Source organism: Leopardus geoffroyi, chromosome C1, assembly GCF_018350155.1.
Source record: "Leopardus geoffroyi isolate Oge1 chromosome C1, O.geoffroyi_Oge1_pat1.0, whole genome shotgun sequence".
NCBI classification, from domain to species: Eukaryota; Metazoa; Chordata; class Mammalia; order Carnivora; family Felidae; genus Leopardus; species Leopardus geoffroyi.
The window spans coordinates 25,670,123-25,696,186 of record NC_059328.1 but is presented as its reverse complement, the minus strand read 5'-3'; the positions used below and the strand labels follow the sequence as shown (position 1 = coordinate 25,696,186).

Below are 26,064 nucleotides of genomic sequence, written 5' to 3'. Positions count from 1 at the left end.
TACCAGTAAACATTATTGCAGACATCAGATATTTTTCTGTGCATTTATACAGATAGTTGGATGGATAAATAGAAGTAATTGTTTTAAATCCAGGCCCCATTGCTGAATCAGAATCCCTAAGGGGACGAAGCCCCATAATCTACATTTTTACAGGCTTCTGAAGTGATTCTGCTGTAGCTGGTGCAACAATAGTCCACGGACAAGTGTTTGGGGACTCGGACATCAAACTCCTCGGTCACATGCAGATGATGATCATCTAGGCTGAGCTTTAATCTGCCCAGTGTCAGGGAGCTCACCTCCCAGGTAGCTTCCCCATAGCAAGAGAGCCCTGGGAGGTTCCCCTTGTGCTGACTTGAAGCTTGATCCGGTAACAAGGATCAGTGAGCCCATTTTCATCCCCAGCGCTCCTCAGAGCTAATCCTTCTGTGGGGCATTTTGAACAATGAAGATGGTAGCTGCCGTCTCCTGAGCACCTGCTGTGTGAGTGCCTCCGTGGCCATCACCACCAGCTGCTCAGCAGAAACTTCAGTAGCTAAGCTCTTTCTACCCCTTCTACATGCCAGGAAACTGAGGCTTGAAAAAGTGCACAGGTAGAACTGAGCAGTACGTCAATCCTTGATTTAGAACCTTTGCACCCAGATGTTGGAAGTAGCTTCATATCCCTGCATGTGTGCGTCCCTGTGTGCGTGCACATGTGAGCGTGCACACATGTGACTGATTGGGTTTTGAAGAGACATGTGTGTCCAGACTTCTGGGCCCCGAACACCACTCTTCTTCCCACACCATCTTTCTAAATGTCAAAGCAACCTCACGGTCACCGTTGCCAATGAAGAAGGTGGGGAGACTAAGTCTGGGCTGAGCTGGGCTTAGCAATTCAGTGGGAAGAGTGCTGGGGCATCCGCGAGGCTGCAAGGGATCATCACAGTCCTCTCCACATTGCATGGTCCCGCAGCTCCCCATCAGTAGGAAGGATCCCTAGCTTTTCAGGTCTCTTGCCTCCAGCAAGACCCCGCAGCCCCCGGGGCCCTTCTGTTTCTGGTTGTGCAAATGTTTCAATCACTAGGGAATTTCAGAGGCTTGCAGATTGAGTTCTTAATTTAAGGGGGCATGTGCCTGCGCAGCCATGGAGCCTGGTCTTGCCTGGAAAGCGCCACGCTCACAACAGCAGGGATGCAGATGGGGTGTGGCTCAGAGACCGGAGTATGAGAACCACGGCACCCCTAATCAAGGCAGGCTGGGAACGAGCTCAGTGGAGACCCAGTGGGGAAGAAGGAAGGGGACTCATACTCAAGGAGTACTTACCATCTGTCAGGTGCAGTCCCGGACATTCTCCACTTTCAAATTCATATCAACTTCCCTATTATTTCTATCCTAGAATGACCCTGCCAGTGTAGTACTGTCTCCATTTTATAGGTCAGGAAATGAAGGTTCAGCTAGATTATGTAAGTTGCCCAGACCCATGTAACTAACAAGGAGCAAAGCTCAATCAAACCGGCAAGTGCTCTCTTTCCTCTGCCCCATCCCCGCTGCGGTATCAGTTACCCAGACAGAGTGAGAGGCAGCCTGACAACACACAAGGAAATGAAGGAAATGGCTTCAGACAGGGTTGAGTCCAGGGCACCTACTTTATAATGCTTAGTGTCTCTTAGTGCCACAGGACTTGGAGTCCAGCTCATCTGCAACATAAATGATCTCATACTGTCTGAAGTTAGGGACGCATCGAATGGATGTGACAGGAGGAGGCAGCCCTGCTCCTAAGCCACGTTGAACCTCAGTTTCCTCATTTGTAAACTGGGGTGATCGTGTCTACTTCCCGGAATCATATGATGTAAATGAACTACATGAGAAATACTTAATCCACTGCCTGATCGATATATGTTTCTTAGGATGAAATTGGATTCAGTGCTCAGGAAGGCAGGAGATCAAGTCTAACAACCACCCACTTCATGCCCAGTGTGGCTCATTGGTTCTGGGGTACCTGCCTCTAGAGCGTCCGGCTCTCTCTCCAGCGTGGCAGGTTCTCGTGGAAGTGGCAGAGGTCTAGGGTTGACTATCATAATGGAGCTTGTTTTCTTTGGGGGTCCCTCTGCACACCAGCTCTACCTAATCACGTCCTTGACCCCCGTCCCCACAGCCTTCCGACACAACGAGTGCCCAGATCCTGGCGTTCCGGTAAATGGCAAACGGTTTGGTGACAGCCTCCAGCTGGGAAGCTCCATCTCCTTCCTCTGTGACGAAGGCTTCCTCGGGACTCAGGGCTCGGAGACCATCACCTGCATCCTGAAGGAGGGCAGCGTGGTCTGGAACAGCGCCGTGCTGCGATGTGAAGGTACGTGCCTGCCAGGGCTGGGGACTGTGGCTGTCAGCCAGAGAGGGTCCTTCCTCTTCTTTCAGGACCCAGGCCACCCTCTCACCCTCACACTGGGATGGCAGGGGCTTTACAGAACTACTTCGTGTAGAAATTTGAATTGTAACCAGAGATTAAACTGGAGAAATTCTGGGTTCAGGTGTTCAGACATCAAAAACACTTCTTCTTTCAACTGGGAGCTCTCTCAGTACCACAGCTCTTAGGAGCCCTGCTTCCAGCTCCTGCCCAGGGGAGCTCCATGAGCCCAAAGCATTGGCAATGCCATGGAACTTCGGGTCTTTCCGGCTGCTTGCCTCTCTCCCCTCCACATGCTCATCTTCCCCGGTTCCCCGGGACATCTCTCAGCCCTGGCCTTTGTGCTCCTGTTAAATGCTGCCTTCGTACCCTTGGGGTCAGCCTTCAGAAGGCTACGGGCAGACCAGCCAGAAGGAACACAGCTGGAAGCAAGCACGGGGTTACTATGGCATCCCCTCGATCCTGCCTCGCCGCACAGAACAGGTTTTGACTTAGTTGCAGAGACCAGCCATCCGTTCTACCAAGCTGCAGGCATTTAAAACACAGATTAAGCTTCTCGAGGCCAGGAATCGTATCGGATGTGCATACCAAGCACAGTGCCTGGCACAGAACAGGCCCCTGATAATGATGGATGAAAGGTGAGTATCCACGGGCCCCTTGGAGGCCCCCCTTGACGGGGGCCGTGGAGGTAGGGGCTGTAGTCCTCTCCTTTTGGGAGCAGAAAGCTTCTTCCTGTCATTTCACGTGGTGGACAGAGTTGGAGACCTAACTGACCTCTTTACGTACCCAGTCCCCAGGCCCAAATCTGAGCACCCTGGCCAGCAGGTGGGAAGAACAGGAGAACAAAAGGGGGCCTTAGAGAAAGCACAGCCCCAGAGGTGACGGGTGGGGGAGGGGAGAGGACAGGAGAGACCGCTGACCACTCAGTGCTTGTGGCAGAGGGTCTGGGTTTACAGTGGGCTTTCGAGTCCTTGGGGTGTAGGCTGGAATCCTGGCAAATCACCTTTTCCCTCTTAGCCTCTGCTTCTTCCAGCAAAAACAAAAGGGAGGGGATAATAATAAGATACATATATAAAGGGTAGTTCCTGGCATAAAGTAAGTACCCCAAACTGTTAGCTGTGCTGTCACTGGTTTGTAAGCTCCGTGAGATTGCCCCTTATTCTCCCTCATTCTGTCCTCTGACTTCTTTGGTTGTCCTCGTCTTGGCCCATCTCATCCGAGGCATCTTCCCCGCTGTCTCTCACTCTTCCCCGCTGTCTCCCTCCTTTTTCCTAATTCCTTTTGTTTGCCTTGGGCCACTGCTGGACCACTCTATTGGACACTTGGTCTCAACACCATATCATTTTTCTTTACCAGTTCCGTGGCCTTTGGTCCTGTCTCCCCACCTAGATTCTCTTCCGGGCAGAAGCCCAGTCTCCCAGGGTCCCAAAAGCCTGTGGCAACTTGATCTCAGTGGAGCTGGCCCCCTCTGAGGAGGCAGAATCCACTTCCTTGCCCACCCTCCTGAATCGGGTGCTTCTAGACCCTAGCTCCACCAGTGCAGTGGAATACTCGAGACCACGTATGAATGCATGGGAGAATTGGACTCACTGTTTCATAGGCACAGTCCTAATTTTGAAATTAAAACTATCTCATCCATTCCCTTGGGAGGATGGGGGACCCGGGCGTTCGTGGTCAGCAAGCAGCCAGAAATAGGGGGCAGCCCGTTGGAGAGACTCTGAACTTGGCCCAGGGGAGAGCCTGCTCAGTTTCCTCAGGGTGGTGGGCATTTGCTGCCAAACTGGTTTTCGGGGACCTAGGGAGCGACATAGCAGAGGGGCACGTGAGGGACCCCAACTCAGGTGGCCAATCCCAGACTTAAACCAGTGGAGCAGATGGGGTGGAGGAGCCCCTGGGACCTGGCCTCCCCGTGGCTCCTTTCCCTCAACATCCCAGCCTCAGGAGAACCCCGCTTTGTAATCAGCATCTTTTGTCTTTTCCATTTTTTCTAGTTTTGTTTTTGATTAAGTATCCCCACCTTGTGGACAATTAAATGCAGAAGCTAATGGTCTTTTAAAAAATCTTTTAATATATGCTAAGAGCCACTTAGCTTTTGAGAGGCTATAATGGGACAAGGGAGAAAATGGCGTCTTCTCCTAAATTTAGAAAGAAAGATGATCATCTGGTTGCTCTAAAACGCAAGTCGGCAAACTTTCTTAAAGGGCCAGCGAGGAGGTATCTTTGGTTTTGTGGGCCATATGGTCTCTACTCAACTCAGGCATCATTACACAGACACAGCCTTAGACAGTGCTTAAGTGGATGGGCCAGATTTGGCCCCCAGGCTGCAGTTTGCTGACCCCTTATCTAGAGAACTGAGGACATAGGGGATCCATATGTTTAAAGCCAGAAATGTACTAAAAAAGCCTTCCAGGTAGTGAAGGCGTCTACACAGGCTTGCCCGGTTATCTGTCCCCCACATTCACCTCTTCCTCGTCTTTTTTCCGGAAGAACCAAGTAACCATACCCCATGGGGATAAGTATTTTACAGGTGTCACCTCATCTCAGCCTTGCATCGGGCAGGAAGTAGGTATAATTGTTGTCCCCACTGGGGTGCAGAGAGGTTAAGTCACTTGCCCGGGGTCCTCCCAGCTTGTAAGTAGTGGAGCCAGAGTTCAAACCCAGACTCTTGGCTCCACTGTTTCTGTATTCGTCTTGAATTATTTCACTACAGAGAATATAATTTCCACCCTGTTTATGAAAGACTTCAAAGTAGCCACAAATAGGATGAAAAGCAACTTTTCTACTCCTATCCCAGTAGAAAAATAAAACAAAAGGAAACATATTGCCTGTTGCAAAAGGCAGGACACCACATGGAAGCATCAGAAATTGACAGCATAAAACAAAATGACAGCTGTAAGACAAACATATCAGTTATGGCAGTAAAGGTAATTAAACTCCTTATTAAAAGACAAAGAAGCTCAAACTGGGTTTAAAAAAATATGCTACTTATAAGAAATACACTGGGGGGATAAAGGAGATAAATTGATTCTCATTTTTACAGTAATACTTGGTGGTTGTAAAAAACTTAAACAATACGTGAGATAAAGTTCAAAGTGAAAATTCTCATTTCCCAGTCCCGCTCCCTAGAGGAAAATGGTTTGACAGCTCGGTGTAAACACGTCCACATTGTTTTTCTCTGTATGTCTGCCAGATGTGTTACTTTTATAATCAGAAAATTAAAAAGTCCTGTAAAAAAGACAGAAGGCCAGTCCTCCCCATTCCCACAAGAGGAATCAAAGTGGTAGCTGTAGCTCATTTAGGCCTCCGAGGAAGAAGTAAGAGGAGTTATTGGGTCTCTAACGTGATCTCACTTAATCTTCTGGTCACTCTTGTGAAAAAGATGCGATCATGCTGTAAGCACGAGAAAGCTGCAAATCAGTGAGGTGAATTGACTTGCCTGAGATCCCCCTGGCCGGTAATATTTGAGCATTTACTGAGTGTTAGATACCAGGCCAAGTGCTTTGCATGCATTGTCCTATCGAATCCTCATGACAATCCAAGGAGGTAAGTCCTGTTAGTGTCCTCATTTCACAGATGAGAAAAACTGAAGCACAGAGTAGCTAAGTAACTTGCTTAAGATCACACAGCTAAATGAATGGGAGAGTCAAGATTCCAACCCAAGGACTCTTGATTCCAGAACCACCACTCTTAATCACCAAATGAGGTCTCTCTGACCCCAGAGTTCATTCTCCTTTTATTCTGCCACAAAATGGTGGAGTTAGCAGACCCCAGGGCAAGGCTTACTCTACTTCTTGTCATTCACGCTCGACACCTAGTCACCTAAAACCCCTCTGAGGGCAGTATGAGGGTGGGCATTCCCACGTGGTTAGCAACCACTTAAAATTTCTGGAACCAGACCACCCGGGTTTGAATCCTGTCTCTGCCACTTCCTGGCTGTGTGCTTCTGGACCAGTTACCTACCCTCCCTGTAACTGTTTCCTCAACCTTGAAGTGAGGCTAATATCAGTACCCTCCTTATGGGTTGCTATGAAGGTAAAACATACAGGAAAAGAAACAGCACATGTAGATCGGTGTCCAGCACCTTGTGAGGCTCCCTGAGGACTAGTTCGTCATACTCTTGTGCTCTGTCACTGTTCCCGATTGCTCCTTGCCTGGCACAGCTTTAACCTCAGAGGTCAGGAGAGGTGGGCCGTCCCTCAGTTGGGACCACCAGCCCCTCACCAGAAGCCCAGTGTATTAGTCATCTCATGTCATTGTAACAAAACACCACAGCCTGGGCAGCTTAAACAACAGAAATTTGTTTTCTCTCCATTCTGAAGCCGTAAGCCCAAGATCAAGGTGCTGGCAGGTTTAGTTCCCCCTGAAGCCTCTTCTTCCTTGGCTTGCACATGGCCACCCTCTCACTGTGTCCTCATGTGGCCTTTTCTCTGTGTGCACATCCCTGGTGTCTCTTCCTCCTCTTATAAGGACACCAGTCCTCTTGGATCAGGGCCCCACCCTGACGATTTTATTTAGCCTGAACGACTACCTGTTTAAGGCCCCCTATTAATCAATTAATGCAATCAAACTTCCATGATTATTTAACACTTTATTTTTAATTTTTTAATGTTTATTTAGTTTTGAGAGAGAGACAGAGACAGAGACAGAGCATGAGCAGAGGAGGAGCAGAGACAGAGATGGAGACACAGAATCCGAAGCAGGCTCCAGGCTCCGAGCTGTCAGCACAGAGCCCGATGCGGGGCTCAAACCCACAAACTGTGAGATCGTGTGACCTGAGCCAAAGTTGGATGCTTAATGAACTGAGCCACCCCGGCGGCCCTCTAACACTTTATTTTTAAAATATTTTTAAAAAATCAGAATCCTCCTTAGGTTCATACATTATAGTTAGCATGTGTGTTTTACCTGTCTTAATCTGTGGATGTCTACCCCAACCCCTTGCGATTTTTTTTGTTGAAGAAGCCAGGTCATTTATCCTGAGGTGTCTCCTGCACTCTGAATTTTGACAATTATGTCCCTGGGAGGTTCTTTAACATGGTCCTGTCTCTCTTATATTTCCTTTAGTTGGCAGTAGGACTTACAAACCTAATCAGATTTAGGTTCCATTTTTTGACCGGAATATTTTACGGGCAGGGCTCTGTGCCACCATCAGAGGCGCAAATGTCTGGTTGTCTCTCATTTGAGGATGTTAGGAGCCATCAGTGGCCCTTGCCTGGGGAGTGCGGAATGCCTACATGCTATCATTTCATCTTTTATAAGCTGGAATACTTAAAGAAAACTCACCCTCATCAACTATTTGGTTACCCTGAGGTACAGTTCATAAAGGAAAGGCAGGAGAAAAACTTAATTATTTTCCTCTTTTTAGCAGTTTTTATATCAATGAGCTGATTCCCTGACATCTTCTAAAGTTGAACACTTTTAAATATCATTACAGTCCAGTGGATTTGAACATATTTTATGCATTTAAATCCACTGCAATTATTATTCTAACCGATGCTCAAATTGTCCCATCGGCCAGTGGGAGCCTTTTGAAAGTGGCCCAACCTCATCTTGAACATTTTCTGTCCCTGACCTGGAATCAGCCATTTCTCCAAGGAGCCCTGGTCCCTTTTTTAGTGGAAAATGATACTTAAGAGTCTGGGCACCAGGCATAATTATTACTATTGAGTAGGCCCTTGTCTCTAAGGCTTTTCAATGAACAGAGCTAAAGAATCATTTTTTAAACATAAAATGCATAATGGGCTCATTTCATTTCAGATGTAAGAACACTTACTTTTTCACTTTCTTGATGTCATATCAGGACCTGCTCTCATTCCTGCTGAAAATTCCGGCTCCCTACAACACCAGCGTCATTTCTCATTCCCTAACACATACTCAAGAGTCTCGGAATTGAACTACCACCACTGGCAACAGCAATGTGATCACTGCAGATGGTTTAAGTTGTTTTACTTGCAATTCCTCTCATTCCGGGATCCTACTAGGGATGGACAGCGCTCTAAAATCTCTTTCGCTAGTCTCTCCGTGTGTGATGGTGCTAGCAAGTGACCCCGTACCATTTTCATTTCGTTTACTCTGTTGTTGAGTTTTGAGAAACCACTTATCAACTTTAAGTCTTTCTTTTTAGTGGTGAAAAAACAGTTACACAGTTCCAAAGTTAAACCCCTAAAAGAAGGTATGTTCTGAGAAAATCTAGCTTTTACCCCTTTCTTCTCTACCCCCTTTCCTCCTCCTCTCCATAGATAATCATGTGTTTTTGGCTTACTCTTTATCGATTGTTAACGTGAGTGAGTGAGTGTGTGTGTGTGTGTGTGTGTGTGTGTGTGTGTCCCTCCCCTCTCTTAGCTAAATTGAATCATACAATTACTTTTTACCTCTTTACCTTGCTTTTTATTCACTTGCTAATATATTCTGGGGACCACTCCCTGGCATTATATAGAATATTCCTCATGCTTGCTCACAGCTGCATCGTACATCTTGTTGATACCCCAGTTCATTCAGTCTGCTCCCCGTTGCTGAACATTTGGGTCCTTTCCACTCCTTTGCTATCACAGATAGTGCTGCCTTGTATAGCCCTTGTATGTATACACGTCATAGTTTTGCAAGTGTATCTTTGGGATAGAGTTCTAGGAGAACTGCTGGGTCAGAGAGCAAACACATAAGAGTTTTGCTAGACATTCCCAAATTTCACTTCCCAGGGGTTGGGCTATTTTGCATTTCCACCAGCAAGGTGCTAGAGTACCAGGTTTCCCTTAGCCTCACATGTCATTAAATTTGGGTTTTGCCTATCGTATGGATGAGAAGTCATTTCTCATTGTAGTTTTAGTATCTATTTTGTTAGAGTGAGACTGAGCGTCTTTTCAAATGTTAAAGACACATTGCATTCAGGAGCCCTCCCCCGCCTCCTCTGTGCCTGGCACCTGTCACCCTGGCATGTGAAAATGAACCAGCGGGTGTGAAGGACTGAATGCATAGAGAGGTCATCTGAGCATCACATGGGCAGAAGAAGAGGTGAACCAGCCAAAGCATTGAAACAACACAGCGGAAAAACACAAAGTGGTGACTAGCAAAGGCAGGATCTGGGTTTCCCTGTTTCAGATAGGGTTTTGTTGAGATTTGTGCCCCGAAGTGGCTGTGTGAGCTACAGCTTTCTGGAGAGTAAGTGAGGATATTGCAATCCACAACCCAAGAGGCAGGGCCCTTGCTGAATTGAAGCCAAGAGAGAGTCCCAGCTTCTGCTGAGGCTAATACCTGCATGGAGACCCCAGGGATGGAACAGTAGGCCCACTCCCCTCCACCTCCAAGGTCTCGTGTGTCCATCGGAGAAACAGGGGAACACATTCGCAGGTTCAGGGAGGTGCAAGGATGGATCCGGAAAACTGGGATTACCCAAGAAGTGACAATCCTCACGTTGCACTTTACTCTCTGGATATTTGGTATAAATGCTATATTCCTACTTAAGTTTCTCCAAGCCTCAACTTAACTGAAAATGGGGTGATAATCCCCACCTATAAAATGAGGATAACAGTAGTATCTGTCTTTTAGTGTTGCAGTTGTCACAAGAATAATCCACGTTAAGCCCTGACACACAATAAACTCTCAATCCCTGTGAGCTCATTCCTGCCACTTACAGCTGTCTACCATTATGTGCCGCAGGGGGATTTAGAGACAGAGGTCTTGAAGTGAAATCCCAGCTCTGACTCCATTAGTTCTTGATCTCATCTTTTAGCCTGCTTAGCCTTAGTTTTCTCCTCTGTAAAACAGGCATAATAACTGTGTAAATGTCGTGTGCCTTTCAATGAGATAATACACATAAAGTAGCATCGTAAGTCATTGGCATGGGTTTCTACTTCTAGTACTATTATTATTGTTATTATATCTCATGTTAATTAAACTTCCTAATGTAACATTCTATGAAGAGTTCTTGACAATTATTTTTAGATGTTTCCAAGAAGTTTATAGAATTGAGAGAAGGAAAGGCGTATATTTGACCATGTTTTATGAGACTGATTACCTAGAGATAAACATATACAATATTGCAGAGATACAAGTGGGGATAGCTTTTTATTTCCTTCCTGGTCCTGTTCAGGGCATTTTTGGCATCTGATAGCTTCATAGCAAGGGATTCCAAAGGAAGCAGAGGTTCTTTTAAAACTGGGAGCCTGCTTAGTTTAGGATCTCTGGATTTATGCTGTCTTCCTAGGTCTGAATCCAGGCTCTAGTTCTTGTTAACACAGGGCTGGTTGCTTAACATCCATAACCCTCTCTTAGCTGTAAAATGCAGAGGATAATAGCGCCACCCTCACAGGGTTTGTGTTTTATGAGGAATGAACGTGACTGTCCGTGTGAGCCTATGAGTGGCAGTGGTGGCGACAGTGGCCACAGCATGGGTGTTAGTTGTAGTCCTGGGGAGGCATGTGTATTAGTCTGGGTGTCCGTGTGAGCCCGTGAGTGGCAGTGGTGGCGACAGTGGCCACAGCGTGGGTGTTAGTTATAGTCCTGGGGAGGCATGTGTATTAGTCTGGGTGGGTTAGGTTAGACTGCACTGACATACAACCTCTAAATCTCAGTGGCTTGAAAGCAGGAGTTTCTATCTCACACAGACTACCTGAGCTGCATGTTTGACACTGGTCATCAGTGGCTCTACTCCTCAGAGTCACTTAAAGGCCCAGCTTGGAGGGACTTCCATCTTGACACGCTCTCATAGTCACTGAGGCAGGAAACTGCAAACCATGCACCGGTTCCTAAAGGTTCCCCGTGGGCATGACACGTGCTGCTTCTGTCCTCACTTTTTTGGGCAAAGCAGTCACATGGCCTAGCATAGCTTGAAAAGGGGTGGGTGACGAAAGCTGACCACGTGCCTGAAGGAGGAGGACTGGAGTAGCTCTAAGGAGCACCACAAGGACCAAGAGTCTGGAGGCAGGAGAGGCAGTGGTGAGGCGGATGGGGACGGGACGCTAAGGGATGGGCAGAGAGAGACCAAAGGACTGAGATAACAGGCGTGGCAGGATCAGAGGCGTGTCTGGACCACGCAGTGTCTTGTGGAGCCACCTGCCATGAACCTTCCATCCATTCATTTATTCATTCAAGCAGCAATCATTGATAACTGTGTGCCAAGCTCTAGGCTAAATGCTGGGAATCCCAACTTGTATTAGACCATTAATAAGGTCCCTGCCGGGGCGCCTGGGTGGCGCAGTCGGTTAAGCGTCCGACTTCAGCCAGGTCACGATCTCGTGGTCCGTGAGTTTGAGCCCCACGTCGGGCTCTGGGCTGATGGCTCAGAGCCTGGAGCCTGTTTCCGATTCTGTGTCTCCCTCTCTCTCTGCCCCTCCCCCGTTCATGCTCTGTCTCTCTCTGTCCCAAAAATAAATAAACGTTGAAAAAAAAATAAGGTCCCTGCCCTCACAGAGCTTATAGCAGAACAGGGTGTGCTGGTGCTCCAAGCCTAGCATCAGGGTCTGCCCATTGCCCAGTGCCAGACCACGCCAGGCATGAGGAGATTGCCTGGTCTCTGCCTTTGCCACAAGCCTGCTGATTGAGCAAGGAACAAAGTGAAAAACCAGTGTGACCCAAATATCAGCTGTACTTCAGCCCCTCCAGAATGGCAGAGGACTTTGTTTAAAGGATTATTTTTATTTCTCCCCTCCGGCCTTTAATAAAAGTCCAAATGATGTAAGTGGGCTGTATCTATAAAGATCCCAATAGACAGAACTCACAGCTTATATAGTTTACGTAAGTCTCCGTAAAAACAAAAACAATACTTGTTGGCAGATATGTTTTATAGAGAGAGTTTTTATCTGTTTGTTCACTTGTCCCCTCAAGAAAACTCCTTCTCTCCCTTCTGTCCCCCAGCTCCCTGCGGTGGTCATCTGACTTCACCCAGTGGCACCATCCTATCTCCAGGCTGGCCTGGCTTCTACAAGGATGCTCTGAGCTGTGCCTGGGTGATCGAAGCCCAGCCAGGCTACCCCATCAAAATCACCTTCGACAGGTACCTGCACCCACAACCTTGGAGGCAGCAGCAAGGGGGTCTTCTAAGGAGTGGTGTGGGAGGGCACCTGGGGTTGAGCGACAAGGACCAGCACCGATGCTGAAATGTCAGCCAAGCCAGAGAACACTGGAGCAAATTGCCCTGGGGAGTGGGGACAGACCACACTGGCTTTGCCCTTGGCCTTGGTCCCACCTCAGTAGTGGGGTTTGTGCTGTTTATGACCAGAGGGGTGAGCAGAAGATGGGGATATCACTTGGGATGTCAGAGCCTCTCTGGCTCCCTTACCCCCAAGGAGGGAGAATGGGAGATAGACCCACCAGTCATTGAAGCAGTCATTGGCATCTGAAGAACAGAACTCTGAAATTTGCAATATGGGAGGACAGCCTTCCTGACCTCTGACCCAAAGCCTGCTCAGATGCCCCCACTTCCCCCTCCCACCCCAGGTGCTTCCCTTGGGTAGAGAAAGTAGTCACCCAGCTTTGAAGACAAACTTCTTCTGTACAGAGCATCCCCAGCCTAGAACGGCAGTGCTCAGACTTTTCCGTGAGAGCCCGATAGTAAATATTTTAGGTTTTGTAGGCCATTTGTGGTTATCTGTTGCATATTTTTTGCTTTTTAAAAACATACCTCTATATAAATGTTAAAAACCATTCTTAGCTCGTAGGCCGTCCAAAAATAGGCTAGAGAACAGATTTGGCCCTGGGCTATAGTTTACTGAATTCTGGCCTAGATCCTTCTGACCCCCATGAGTCTAGTCATTGCACCTGTAGGTCTTAAGTAGTCTTGGTCCAGGCCACAAGGAGGACTAAGAGAGCTGCCTAGCCGTGGGAGGAGGGGGAGGGGCTAAATGCAGTAGAGAAGGCCCTTCTGTATCACTATTGTATTTAAATGTCCCAGCCAGCCAAAATCTGGTTGTTCTGAAGCCCTGAGTCAGGCAGGGCCTTTTGTCATTTGCAAATTAATAAACCTCGAGTTTCTCAAGAAGTCTACATTTCCATGTTTGGCAGATTTAAAACCGAGGTCAACTATGATACTCTGGAAGTTCGAGATGGACGGACATACTCAGCGCCCTTGATCGGGGTTTACCATGGGACCCAGGTTCCCCAGTTCCTCATCAGCACCAGCAACTACCTCTACCTCCTCTTCTCTACCGACAAGAGTCACTCAGACATCGGCTTCCAGCTCCGCTATGAAAGTGAGTCTTGGCAGGGAAGAGATGACAAGGTGGGCTCCAGTGGGTGAAAGGACCCAGGACTGTTCCAGCAGCGGGCCTCCAGCTTAGCCCCATCCCCATGGCTTTCTCAGTTAGGCTGTGCTCCTAGGGGAGGGGGCACTCCCTTGCTCTCAGCCTCTGTCAGAGCCCATGGGAGCTTAGAGGGGAGCCTTTGGAAACAATGAAAGCTGATGATCTACACACCACAAGGCTTCCTCTGCGAGCAGGTGGTTGGGTGCCACTGTGCCGGGCTCTCTGGGGACAGAGTGTTTGAGGATCGTGAGGTTAAAAGGTGATGGCATCTCCTGCTCACCCTCACCCTCCCTCATCACCTTCTGCATCCATCTCTGGTGCCTTAGTTGAAGAAGATGGATGTCCCTTCCATTCTTTGTAGACCAACATAGAAAGTCACGATTGAGAGCGCCATGAGGAAAGCCTCATTTTCTTACTCATGTTTGTATCCCTAAGACTTAGTGTGGTGTCTAAACCGTAGTGGACACTCAACTAATGTTAATTAAATGAATGAATGAATGGATGAATGAATGAACAAATAATAGAACCAACTTGTTTTCTCTGACAGACAGGTCTTTAAATACCCTCTCAGCAGATATTGACAGCCATGCTTGATGCATGGGTAAATAGCAGCTTCAACTTTCTGTAAATCAGGGCTCTCTCCTCCTTCCCTTTGTGAGCCAGCTGGGGTCTCTCGATGGTGATGGTGAGCTGTCTGTTCCAGCTGTGGGCTCTCTTTTCCAGCTATAACACTGCAGTCAGACCATTGTCTGGATCCAGGGATCCCTGTAAATGGGCAGCGCCATGGAAATGACTTCTATGTGGGTGCTCTGGTGACCTTCAGCTGTGACTCAGGCTACACATTAAGTGACGGGGAGCCCCTGGAATGTGAGCCTAACTTCCAGTGGAGCCGGGCCCTGCCCAGCTGTGAAGGTGAGATACACTATATGGGGGTGCTTACGTAGTGGATTCCTTTCCTGCCATGAAAAAAAGGAGCTGGCAGGGGCACTGACTCTCCCACTCCATCAGTGAGGGCTGGGGGTGGAGAGGAGATGGCTCCCAAGTTCCCAGGAAGATTGGTTGGGGTGGGGGAGCTCCCCAAGCCACTCCAGTCTTTGACCACCTTCTTCACTCTCGTAGCACTCTGTGGTGGCTTCATTCAAGGCTCCAGTGGGACCATCTTGTCACCAGGGTTTCCCGACTTCTACCCCAACAACTTGAACTGCACCTGGATTATCGAAACATCACATGGCAAGGGTGAGTGGTTAGGCCTATAGCAAGTATTGGGATGTGACCTGGTCAGGGCCCCATGTTCCCCAGGTCGACGTGACCTCCATGGGGATCTCCCTATGTAGTGACCACAGGGCTCAGTCTGAATTTTTCTCATCAGCAAGGAAACTCCCGGAAGCTTCATATCTCTTTGAATCAACAGAATTCATTCCATAAATATTTTTAAGAATCTGAAATCCCCATGCCAGAAGAGATCATAGAGATCACCCTACCTAATGCAGGAATCTTCTTGAGTTGCCTTCTACAAGATGGCACCACACCGTCTGCCTAAACACCCCCAGTGGTGGGAAGGTGGCCAACCCATTTAGCAGATGGGCACCTGCTGTCATTTTTTGATGGGTCTGACCCCTCCTAATAGCTTTTTAGGTATTCCTGAAAATTTTTCCTTGTTCTGTGTCCTAGAGGAACATAGGATACACCTGCTCCCTTTCCCCATGTCCACCCTTCAGAAACTGGACCCAGTGATCCTTTTCTTACATAGCTCAACTCTTCCTCAGATGCCATGTTTTCATATTCCTCACCAGGCTGGAGTGTTACCTCAACTTCCCTACCATGAATGATCTTTGGAAACCCATGTTCAAATTAGGGGTTCTGGTTAAAAATAAACAGTAAATAATATAGTCTTTGATTCAACAAATATTGATGGAATGCCACCCATGTTGCAGACACTGGGGCTGGGAATAAGCAGTAACCAGGCAGACATGGCTTCTACCCTCAGAGCTTGTTCTGAAGTTCATCCAGAGTCATGGTTCTTAACCCCTCTGCACTTCAGCAAATATATTAATGCTTAGACTGCACCCTGGAGATTTTGATTCTCTACATTGGAGGTGGAAAATAAGCATCTTTGATTTTAGAACACTTCACTAGTAATTCTGATGCATGCCGTTGAATAAGAACCTCTGTCCGGAAGAGTTAACATGTAGAAAAGCCAAGAAAATTTTTTAAAAGAAAGAGTAACTCTTCCAGATATTAAAGTGTTGTTATCGGCTAAAATAATTTTAATGATGTGGTATGAGTATTGGCATGGACACACATATCAATGGGGGAGTATAAAGGTCCAGAAGTAGATTCCTTTGTGTATGTGTGTGAGTGAGTGTGTGTGTGAGAGAGTTTGTGCACGTACACACACGCACAGTCCTGTGTGTGTGTGAGAAAGAGACAGTTTGTAGTATATAATTAAAGTGTCATTTCCAATCCATTGAAGAGAGGATGGATTATTTAATAAATGGTTTTAAAACAGTAGGCCTAAACACTTGGGGAAAAAAAGAAAAGAAGCAAACAGACCTCATACATTTAACCACATGAATTCCAGTACTAGAAGAGCATGAAAATCTAACCTCAGGTAGAGACGTACTCTAAAGAGCAACACTGAAAGCAGAATCCATAAATGCAAAGACTATATAATATTTGATTAAATAAAACTTTAAATGGATTTATGTAAAAATAAGCCATAAAAAATTCAGATAGTAAGTGGACAAAATTAGTTTCAACGTGTATAATCAAATAAAGATTACCAACCTGATGCATCAAAGAGCTCCTAAAAATCTTTAAGGAGAATATACCTGGTCCCTACACCTGTAAAATAAAGCGATAAGTGCTTCATGATAGAAGAAAGACAAATGAAAGGACATTGACCCCACTCATAATTAAAGAAAAGAAAACTGAACGAGTAATTAAACACCATGTATTTTTTCAAGTCAGCAGAGAAAATCATAACAGTGTGGGAGACGTTGTAGAGACACAACTACTCTTCTTCAACGCTGACATTGTGTGAAATGGTTGACACTTTCTGGATAATGGTTCCGTGATGTGAATCGAAAGCCTTCAAAATATACATGCCTTTGGACCCAGCAATTCCTCTTTTGGAATTTATATGGAAAAAAAAATAAGTACAATAGTACATCAAGATTCAGCTACAAGGACACCTCCTAAAACACTTTGTTACTTGGAAGATTAGTTAGCTACTCAAATGTCCGTCAATAAGGAAATGTTAAATAAACATAGGGTACCTGTATATAATTATTGCATTATATGTGCAGCCTCTAAAAGGCATAATGGGAAAGAATATTTAAAGACCCACAGAGGTAGTTGCAATATGTTGTTAAGTCGAAAGAGATGTTTCCCAAAAGAATATATTCAGTTTATAAAAAATTAACAAGGATATGTGCATAGAAAACTGTCTGAAAAGATCTATCCCAAGATGTTAGTGCTATTACTCTCTTATTTTTATCTTCTCATTTTTTTTCTAGTTTTGAGCAATAAATATGTATTACATGTAAACTATACTATTTGTATAAAGAAAGAAAATTTGAAAGAAAAATAAAGTCCCACCATGTGTACTTAAGTGCTTTCTTTCACTCTTGCCTTTAATAGGCCTGACCTAGCTGGGGTTAGGATGACATGGGGCTTCTTGGGAAGACAGGAACCTCCAGGCAGTCAGGGCAGTCAGAGGGCCCGTTGTCCCCTTCTCCCCACAGTATTGTTCCTGAGGAGAGGAACAGAGTCCTTGTTCATCTTGCAGAGCTGTTTCCACCAGGTCTGGGCCAGCATTGGCCACTGCAGGAGCCAGGAGCTCCTCCATGGTATCAAGAGGGAAAGAAAGGCAGCCCCTCGTGATCCCTAGAGGAACAACCCCCTGTAATTTATAGGGCTGTGTGTTTCCCCTTGGCTTTCTATGTGTGTCTTTGCCTAGAAGTCAATGCAATTAAACAAATATTTAATAAATGCTTATTTTATACTTGAACTTACACTGGGTGCTAGGAAAACCCAGAAGAACAAACCACTCTGGCTTTGCTGCCTTCACGAAGGTTATAGTCTAGTGGTAGAGACAGACAGTCTAATGTTCCACGGCCAAGAGCAGATAGGGGTGGGAAACATCCAGAGGCCAGCCTAGAGCTTGGTTAGGTAGGCGTCCTGGGGTTGAGACTTAGGCCAGTCTTCAAGGATGAGCAAAAATCAGCCAGGATGAAAGGCGTTCCAGGCAGAGAATCAACAAGGGGTCACTGATGTATGGCAAGGTCACTTCTTCCTTAGAAGCATTTAAAGGCTTCACCAAACCCTTAGCATGGAGCTCTAAATTGTAAAATAGCTGGCATGATGCTATCGCCCTTGCTCACCTCTCTCAGCCTCCTTCAGAGCCCTGTAGACACTACATTCTAGCTACACTGAAACTCTTTCAGTTCCTGAAGCTTCCCAGGCTTTCATTGTCCTCTAGAGCTTTGTGCATTGAAATGATTTTCTTCTCTCTGGAACACTTTCTCCCCCTGCACCGTCTCCACCAACCCTCTTGTGTGGCCAGCTCTTCATCTTCCGAACTCACTTCCTTTAATGAGCCTTCCTGACCCCCTTTCTCCAGCCCTGAGTGTGAGTTGGGTTCCCCTCCATGGGCTCCCACATGATCCTGTACTTCCCAGCTCTCATACTTTGCCACACAGTACACAACTTGCAGCTCCATTTTCTGTCTCCCCCTGAAGACTCAGATCTTTGAGAGACATGTCTGCCTTCCTTGTTTCCTGCAGCTTCCCCAGGTTCTGGCTCTATGCCTGGCACATCAGGAACTCAAGAAATATTTATATGAATTGAATTAAACTGAACCAAGACCCTTCTCCAGAGGGCAGTGCCTGTAAGAGTGTCTCAGGTTAACAGATCCATTAGGTCACTGACTCTGATTGATCTTCAGCAGACAGAGGAACAGCTGGGGAAACTCTAACCTGTGTGAAATTCAGAATTATTCGATTTCCCAGCCAAAGGGAACGACCAATTCAGGAGTCCAAAGAACGTGCCCTTGCTGAGACCCTGGAACTGACATTTTTTTTAACCATTAAAGCTGCCTGAGAGATGAGTTGAGCAAAGAGAGCACCTACTATGTGCCAGGCACCATGCTGTGGGCTTTGCATCTGCTAGCCCAGTCATGCCTCGCTCCGAGAATTAAATGTCATCTATGAGGAGATGCTATCACCCGCATGTTACAGTGGAGGAGACTAGAACTCAGGACGTGCTGAACAACTGGCCCAGACCCTCTAGCTGGTGGACGGGCTTTAGATCTAGGTCTGTCACCACCCCACCCCCCCTCAAAGCCCATGCCTTTTCCACAGCTCTGAATGTGTGCTTCGGCATGGTATCCACATCTGTCATAGGCTCCTGCACGGTGACTCCGGTCAAGTATTGGTTTGTGTGTGCATCCATCACAGCAAATCTGGATTCAAGCCCCAACATGGGGCCTCTCTATCCCTGTGACAATGTCTTCATTTCCTCACAATGGCCAAAAGAGCCCCAAGCAATCAGCACAGCTGGGAGACCTAGGGGCTCCGTCTCAGTTGTTTACTCATCCTTAGAATGCCAGCCAAATGTTTATTTCTATGGAGGGGCTGTGTGTGCACGCTAAAGAACAGAGCGTGGGGCTCAGTGCTTAATCAACTCTTGACTCCCTCTACTGTGTCTGACCCACTCTCCGCCCAACCCGTGCTCTAGCCCAGAGGAAAGGACATATATTCCACCAAGCCTTTTCCCAAACTCTGTAGACTGAGAATGGTTTCTCATGTGCACACATGTTATGTATTGAGAGTATAGGATACACGTGGGCACACATACCTGTGTGTCTCCAAAACGCTCACATCCCGCATGCCAAAGAAGTCTTCCCAACCCTCCAGGCGTAATTGCCACTCTTCTTCTATGCCCCCATTCTGGACTCTCACTATTGATGTGTCTGTCTACTCCACTAAACTGGGAGATTTTTCTCAGGGCTTAGCTCAGGCCTGGCACTTAGTATGTGCTTAGGATCTGCTTCTTTGAGGAAATAAATAGATGCATCTCAGTTGTCTGGGCACAGGGCATTACAAGCTGCATGCCTGGCTGTACCACCTCTGTGGGGCTCTGTTTCCCCTGCCCACCCACCCCCATGGAATCCCAAATACTCTGGGGTCACCAGCTCCTGTCAACAGAGAAGCAAAAATATGAAAACATGTAAACTGTTTTAGAATGAAGAGCTTGGATCCAACCATCATTTATCAAAAGCCTGTCAGTAATTATCTAGAGAAGTATTCCTCAAACTTTAATGTGCCTACAAATCTCTTGGGCATCTTGTTAGCATGCACATTCTGATTCGGAAGGTCTGTGGTAGAGACTGAGATTCTGCATTTCTAACAAGCTTTTGGGCGATGCCCATGCTACTGGTCCATGGACTTTTAATAGCAGGTGGACCCAGCCCCCCTAGTCTACCCAAGCACCTGCCCTTAGCACATCCAAGGCATATATTCCCATAGGCATGCTGACGTGTGGGTGGGCATGCATGTACACACACGCCCACCCACACACAACTGCCATCTGGATGAGTTCAAGAGTTGCTTTGGGTGTTAAGATCCTGCCACCCCATCTTTCTCACCACCTGACCTGCCTCACCACCTGGCCACTGTTACTGCCTTCTCTCTCTATAGCTTGAGAAGCTAAAACCTTCTCGGTCAACCCCTACAGCCAAACTGCACTTCCTGCCACCTGCCAGCTGCCAGCTGGCTGACCCTGGACAAGTGACTTTATCTCTTTGTGCTTCAGTTTCCTTGGGTGTCAAATGGAGACGAAAATAATCATACTTATGTCATTGGTGGGATTAACTGGGTTTCATATCTTCTCTTCCAATTGATAGGGACCAGCTACAGGGCAACTAAAACACACGGCTTGGTGACACACAGATACTTAGTGCTGAAACGTTAGTGAATATTATTGTTTTTCTTTAGTGCTTTCCAGTCTGCCCCTAGCACATTCTGAACTATGTTCAATATAGCATGTCACTCTGTACTGTAGCTTATTTTTTTTTTAATGTTTATTTATTTTTGATAGAGAGAGAGAGACAGAGCACAAGAAGGGGAGGGGCAGAGAGAGGGAGACACAGAATCCGAAGCAGGCTCCAGGCTCTGAGTTGTCAGCACAGATCCTGACACAGGGCTCGAACTCAAGAACTGTGAGATCATGACCTGAGCCAAAGTCAGACGCTTAACCAACTGAGCTACTTAGTAGCTTAGTAGTTTAGAAATAGCTACAAGTAGCTTAACCCCTAGCTACTTGTTTAATGTCTTGTATATCATATCCCCTTGCACCTACCTGACCCTGGATCCTAGCCCATAGGAAGCACCCATCAAATATACAAATACTTGTTGAAAATTAGTGAGTGAATCAGTGAATGAAAAAAGGCTATGAAGCATTCTCATGGATCTAGCTATAAGTCTCCCTTTCAAATTTGACGGCCATAAAGCAGTTGTCCTTCTCCCTGACTTATGGACAGCGGCATGTTCTGGTTCATTTGGGTGCAGTCATTCCTGTTCACCCGTATGTATCGATCAGTACATGCTCGCAGTCCTACTCACTGATACACGTTCACGAATGTTTGTGCAGATCCTGTCTTGCATCTGGGCTGCTTCAGCCATCTCACTTTGTCACCCGGACCCTTCCGGTCTCTTGGCAGGTGTGTTCTTCACATTCCACACCTTCCACCTGGAGAGTGGCCACGACTACCTCCTCATCACTGAGAATGGCAGCTTCTCCCAGCCCCTGAGGCAGCTGACCGGCTCAAGGTTGCCAGCCCCCATCAGCGCTGGACTCTATGGCAACTTCACTGCCCAGGTCCGCTTCATCTCCGATTTCTCCATGTCCTATGAAGGATTTAACATCACCTTTGCAGGTAAAGCATGTCAGGTCCCCTGGGGGAAATGATGGCAGAACATTCTGCCTCTCCCTCTGCTGCCAGCCTCTGGTCTTCCCAGCCCATTGATATCCATCCACTTTCCAATCTCTGGGAGAATGACCTCACTGCTGCAGCAAAAGATAGCTGGGTTAGACACAAGGATAGACCTCCCTGTAATGGGCTGGGAAGCAGGTTTTTGGGGGACTCTCCTTCCCTGAAGGTGTTTTAGATTCACTCTGAAAATCACCTACCCAACTGGTTGGACTAAGAGGTCCCTTCCTACCCTAGTAACTCCTGATTCTTCTCCTGATTTCACTTCCACTGTTTCACAACCCCAGCAATTAAAAAAAAAAAGTAAGAAGGGGATTTGAAATTAACATATTGGAGTATTTGAGTATCATTTGAGGACTTCTTCACCAATGCTAATTTAGTAGCAATAGATATTTATCTCTGTGTTTAGGAACCCTGAAAAGAAAGCTCTTTAATTTAGTATTCAGGGAGAAAAGAGGACCCTTCATTCTTCTTGTCCCAATTACTCCCACCACTCTTGTGCCATTGCCTCCCAGAACCCCCTTCTCATCACATGGATTTCCCCAGGACAGGAAAAAGATATATGGCCTCTAGGAACTGGGACATGGCCAGCTTAATCCCATGCTGTCCCTCCAGCAGAAGCCACCTGCCATGTGCCTGGGCCAGTCTGGCCAGTGGGACATATCCAGCCACTGTGTCTCCTCCCATCTAAGAGACCCTCCTTCTCTTTACCAAATAGAGCCCCAGGGACTGTGTCCCAGAGGGAGATACCCTTGGGGAACAATTGAAATTGTCACTTCTGTGCCACCACTAGAAGTATTGGGCAGATCCCTGGCTGATAAATGCCACCCCATCATGCTTGCCATCTGCCTCAAGTGTCAGTGTTACCGACATAGCTTTGAGTGAAGCATTTGGATTCTTTCTCCGGGTGTAAGTTGCCTTTGGCTGGGTCATACATTCTGACCCTCTAGAACCAAGCAGATTGAATTTATCTGGGTCAGTGCCTAGGGAGAGAGAGGCTGGAAAGTCTTCAAGCCCTGAGGCCTGGGGTTAATATGGAGGTGAAGGGACAGAGGAGGGAAGGGTCAAGTCATGAGGAACCTCATAAATACTCCCAGGAAGCATGTTTCCAGAAACACTGTGTCCTCTCTCTGCTTGCAGTATGAGGCATCCCCACAGCCCAAAGCACTGTGTTCCTCACCTCACTGTATGTCTCTCTCACCCCTGTTCATCTTGGGGTCTCTCTTCTTTTCTCTTTACCTTTTGTGGGTCAATGTGCATATATTCTGTACCTCTGTCTTTATCTCTGGCTCCTTACTCCCCAGTGTTTGTGTCTATATGTTTCCATATTCTGTGTCTGACCCCAGCTCTCCTGCTGCTTTTCCAGAATATGACTTGGAGCCCTGCGAAGAGCCTGAGGTCCCAGCCTACAGCATCCGGAAGGGCTTACAGTTTGGCGTAGGCGACACCTTGACCTTCTCCTGCTTCCCCGGGTACCGTCTGGAGGGCACAGCCCGCATCACGTGCCTGGGGGGCAGACGGCGCCTGTGGAGTTCGCCTCTGCCAAGGTGTGTTGGTAGGTGGTCACGTGCTTTCATTTTGCTTCACTAATGGGGTGGGCCAAACTTTAGTCGATTGGTATGAGGTAGCGAAACACATATGGGCCAAAAGGCCAATAGGCCTGGGTTTGAGGACTGCCTGAGCACACACTCTTGCCTGCAGTGGGGCGTTGGGTGGGAGGCCTGACCTCCTTGCCAGTCTCTGGAGGCTGTTCAGAGCTCCAGGCTCCAGGGGTGGGGAGAAGTAGGGTGATAGCCCAGGGAGCAGGGACAATTGCTGGCTGGCCCTCGTTTATAAAGTGGATGGCTCTGCTTGCTCAGCGCTTGCCACACAGGGCTGGATGGAACACAGGCTAGATAGTGGAGTGCTTACCATGCTAGCTGTTAGCATAGAACCCATGCGTCCCGTGAAATCTCGCATGAAACCCCAATATACCCCGTAGCTGGAAGCAGCAGTGACTGACTGAAACAGGAGCCCTGAGGGCAGCCTTGCCTGAGACATCCCCGTGGAGCCTGGGGCTCTGCAGAGGACAATTGTAAACAGGCTGGCAAGATGGGCCTGGCTGGGCCTGTATGGTCACACAGGTTCAAAGTCGGGTCTCTGCTCAGCCACTTCCCAGCTGTTAGATCTTAGGCAGGCCACCAACCCCCCTCGGCCTCAGCTTCCTCGTTTCTAAAACAAAGATAACAATGTTCAACTCACAGGCTTTATTCCAGTTTAGATGACATAATTTACATGAACCCAATGGGGTGCTGTATAATTATCATCATTCTGACAATAACCTTTTTATTGTTATCTATCAATAACCAAGAACCTCTCACAATCTCAGAGAGCAAACCTGAAGACACATGGATGCAAAATTCCATTTGGATCCATTAAATAATCCCAGAGTTTAGCCTTTCTCCTGTAACTACCACCCCCCCTCCCCCCCGCCCCGCCTGACCAACAGCATCCATGCACCCTGACTGACCCGGGCACACATTGAAGCACACACATTCAGACCTACACATTCCCCCATGTACATTCAATTTTTCTCCAGCTACCGGAAACTCATTCCTTCTCCAGGAAAACATCCTCAGCTAAGTAATTCTGGGGAAAATCTTTCTTGAATGGGATTATTCAGGACCACAGATGCACACACTCCTTAAGCTCTTGCCTCATTGATCTCATTACATAAACTCATTCTTTAACTTATTATTCCAATTACTGTTTGTTCATGACACCTCACAATATTTTCATTATTACATTTGTCTTCTGTTTCGTGTGTTATTAATAATGCACGGCAATTATAATCACCTCTAATTACCACCAGCCCTGCAACAGAGCCTCAGGCTGGAGGTATCATGGGAAAGCCCACCCTGGGGATGCTCCCAGTTGCTACATGCACTGTGGGTGTAAATTGGATAACTTAACCCACACAGTGTTACCAGGAGACATTCCCAGCTGTGAAGGAGATGAACAGCTCTGGGCTCTAATTCATGGTGTGATAGGGTGACACAGCCCCTGACCTCAGGGACCCTTGAGCTTGATGTGGAAGAGACAGCCCTGACTCCAGGGGACCCAATCTGCAGCAGGAGACATGTCTCTGTCCTTGGGAGCCCTGGTGTGATGGAGAAGAGCAAACCCTCTGCCTCCAGAGCCCCAGACTGATGGATAAGACACAGCCCCTGCCCTTAATGAGACCTCTCCTGATGGGGACGACAGAAGTCGCAGATGCCACAGTCAGTGGCAGGACTTTCCTGTGCATATGACTGTTTGTTTCTCCGGCACAGTTTGTTTCCATTTATACTTGTGTTTGGCTTTTCAGTGCATCTGCTCACCTCCCCTGTTACTTTGGAAATTCTCCCAGAAGCAAATGTCTTGTCCCTTTACCTTCCTGTAGCCTCCCCGGTGCCCAAGAAAAAAGCCCTGGCAGGGAGTCAGGCTCTGGTGGTCAGCCAAGGACTGGCCCCATCTGAAGCTACCAGCTCTGTGTCCCTCCTCATAAAGGTGTTGGGTGGTGGGCAAGAGGAGAGGGGCATGCTGAGGCAGAGATGAGCACAGAGCAGTTGTGCTGGAAGCCAAGACCAGGAAAGGTGTCCCATAACGTGCCAAAGCCCATGCTTAAGGGAAGCCAAATTTAGGAACTAGGCAGAGGGCAAGAGGCATCAGGAATAGCGAGGGTGCCGTGAACACTGGGCAGTTAATGCACACTTCCCAAGAAGCTTCTTGGGCTGTCTGCCAGTCCCAGAGCACAGGCAGTTAAGGCTCCAGATGGAATCAGGTAAGCCACGTAGATTCACCTGGGATAGATGGGGAAAGAGAGGAGGAATAACGCTTGTTGAGGGCCTACTATATGCTGACCAATCCTCGTATGGTCACTTATTTTATCATAAAATCTCATGCATTTATTCTCTATAGTCTTATGCAGATGCTATTATTGCCCAGATGAAGGCAGATGAAGAGACCGAGGTTCAGAGTGTTGATATAACTTGGCTGTTCATGCTCATCTCACTACTCCACAGGCCTCTCCCTAGATGGAGGGGAATAATGCTTCACCCCAGAAACAATGGAGGGCTGCTTAAGAGTGCTGCCCATGTGATATGACTGAGTAATAATAACATGGCTAAAAGTCTTCAGCACCCCCTCCCCAAATCCCTGCCCTCATCTCAGGGCACCCAGAAAATGTACACGGGGTGCCTGTCCACTGCTATTGCTTTAGTTTTTTGCCCCAGCTCAGCACATTCATTGTGCATATTTGGACACTTTGCAAACAGGCTCTAAGACAAATGGTGGCTGTCTTGGTCAGTTCAGGCTGCTATAAGGAAAATGCCATGGGTGGCTTAAACACTAAATATTTATTTCTCATGGTTCTGGAGCCCAAGCCACCCAAGATGGAAGGTGCCAGGAGATTCAATGTCTAGTGAAGGTCCTCTCGT

General features: G+C 47.4%; 1 protein-coding gene across 10 annotated transcripts in view; it reads left to right on the top strand.

The window, feature by feature from the left end:
* CSMD2 (CUB and Sushi multiple domains 2) overlaps window positions 1-26,064 on the top strand; it is a 610,060-nt gene that overhangs the window by 383,512 nt on the left and 200,484 nt on the right. For all 10 annotated transcript variants that reach the window (XM_045476609.1, XM_045476606.1, XM_045476605.1 and 7 more), the window contains 7 exons: window positions 2,135-2,329; window positions 12,230-12,368; window positions 13,376-13,563; window positions 14,338-14,526; window positions 14,734-14,850; window positions 21,338-21,553; window positions 22,974-23,162. In XM_045476609.1, coding sequence (XP_045332565.1) covers window positions 2,135-2,329; window positions 12,230-12,368; window positions 13,376-13,563; window positions 14,338-14,526; window positions 14,734-14,850; window positions 21,338-21,553; window positions 22,974-23,162 — 1,233 coding nt within the window. The remainder of the gene's footprint in view (window positions 1-2,134; window positions 2,330-12,229; window positions 12,369-13,375; window positions 13,564-14,337; window positions 14,527-14,733; window positions 14,851-21,337; window positions 21,554-22,973; window positions 23,163-26,064) is intronic.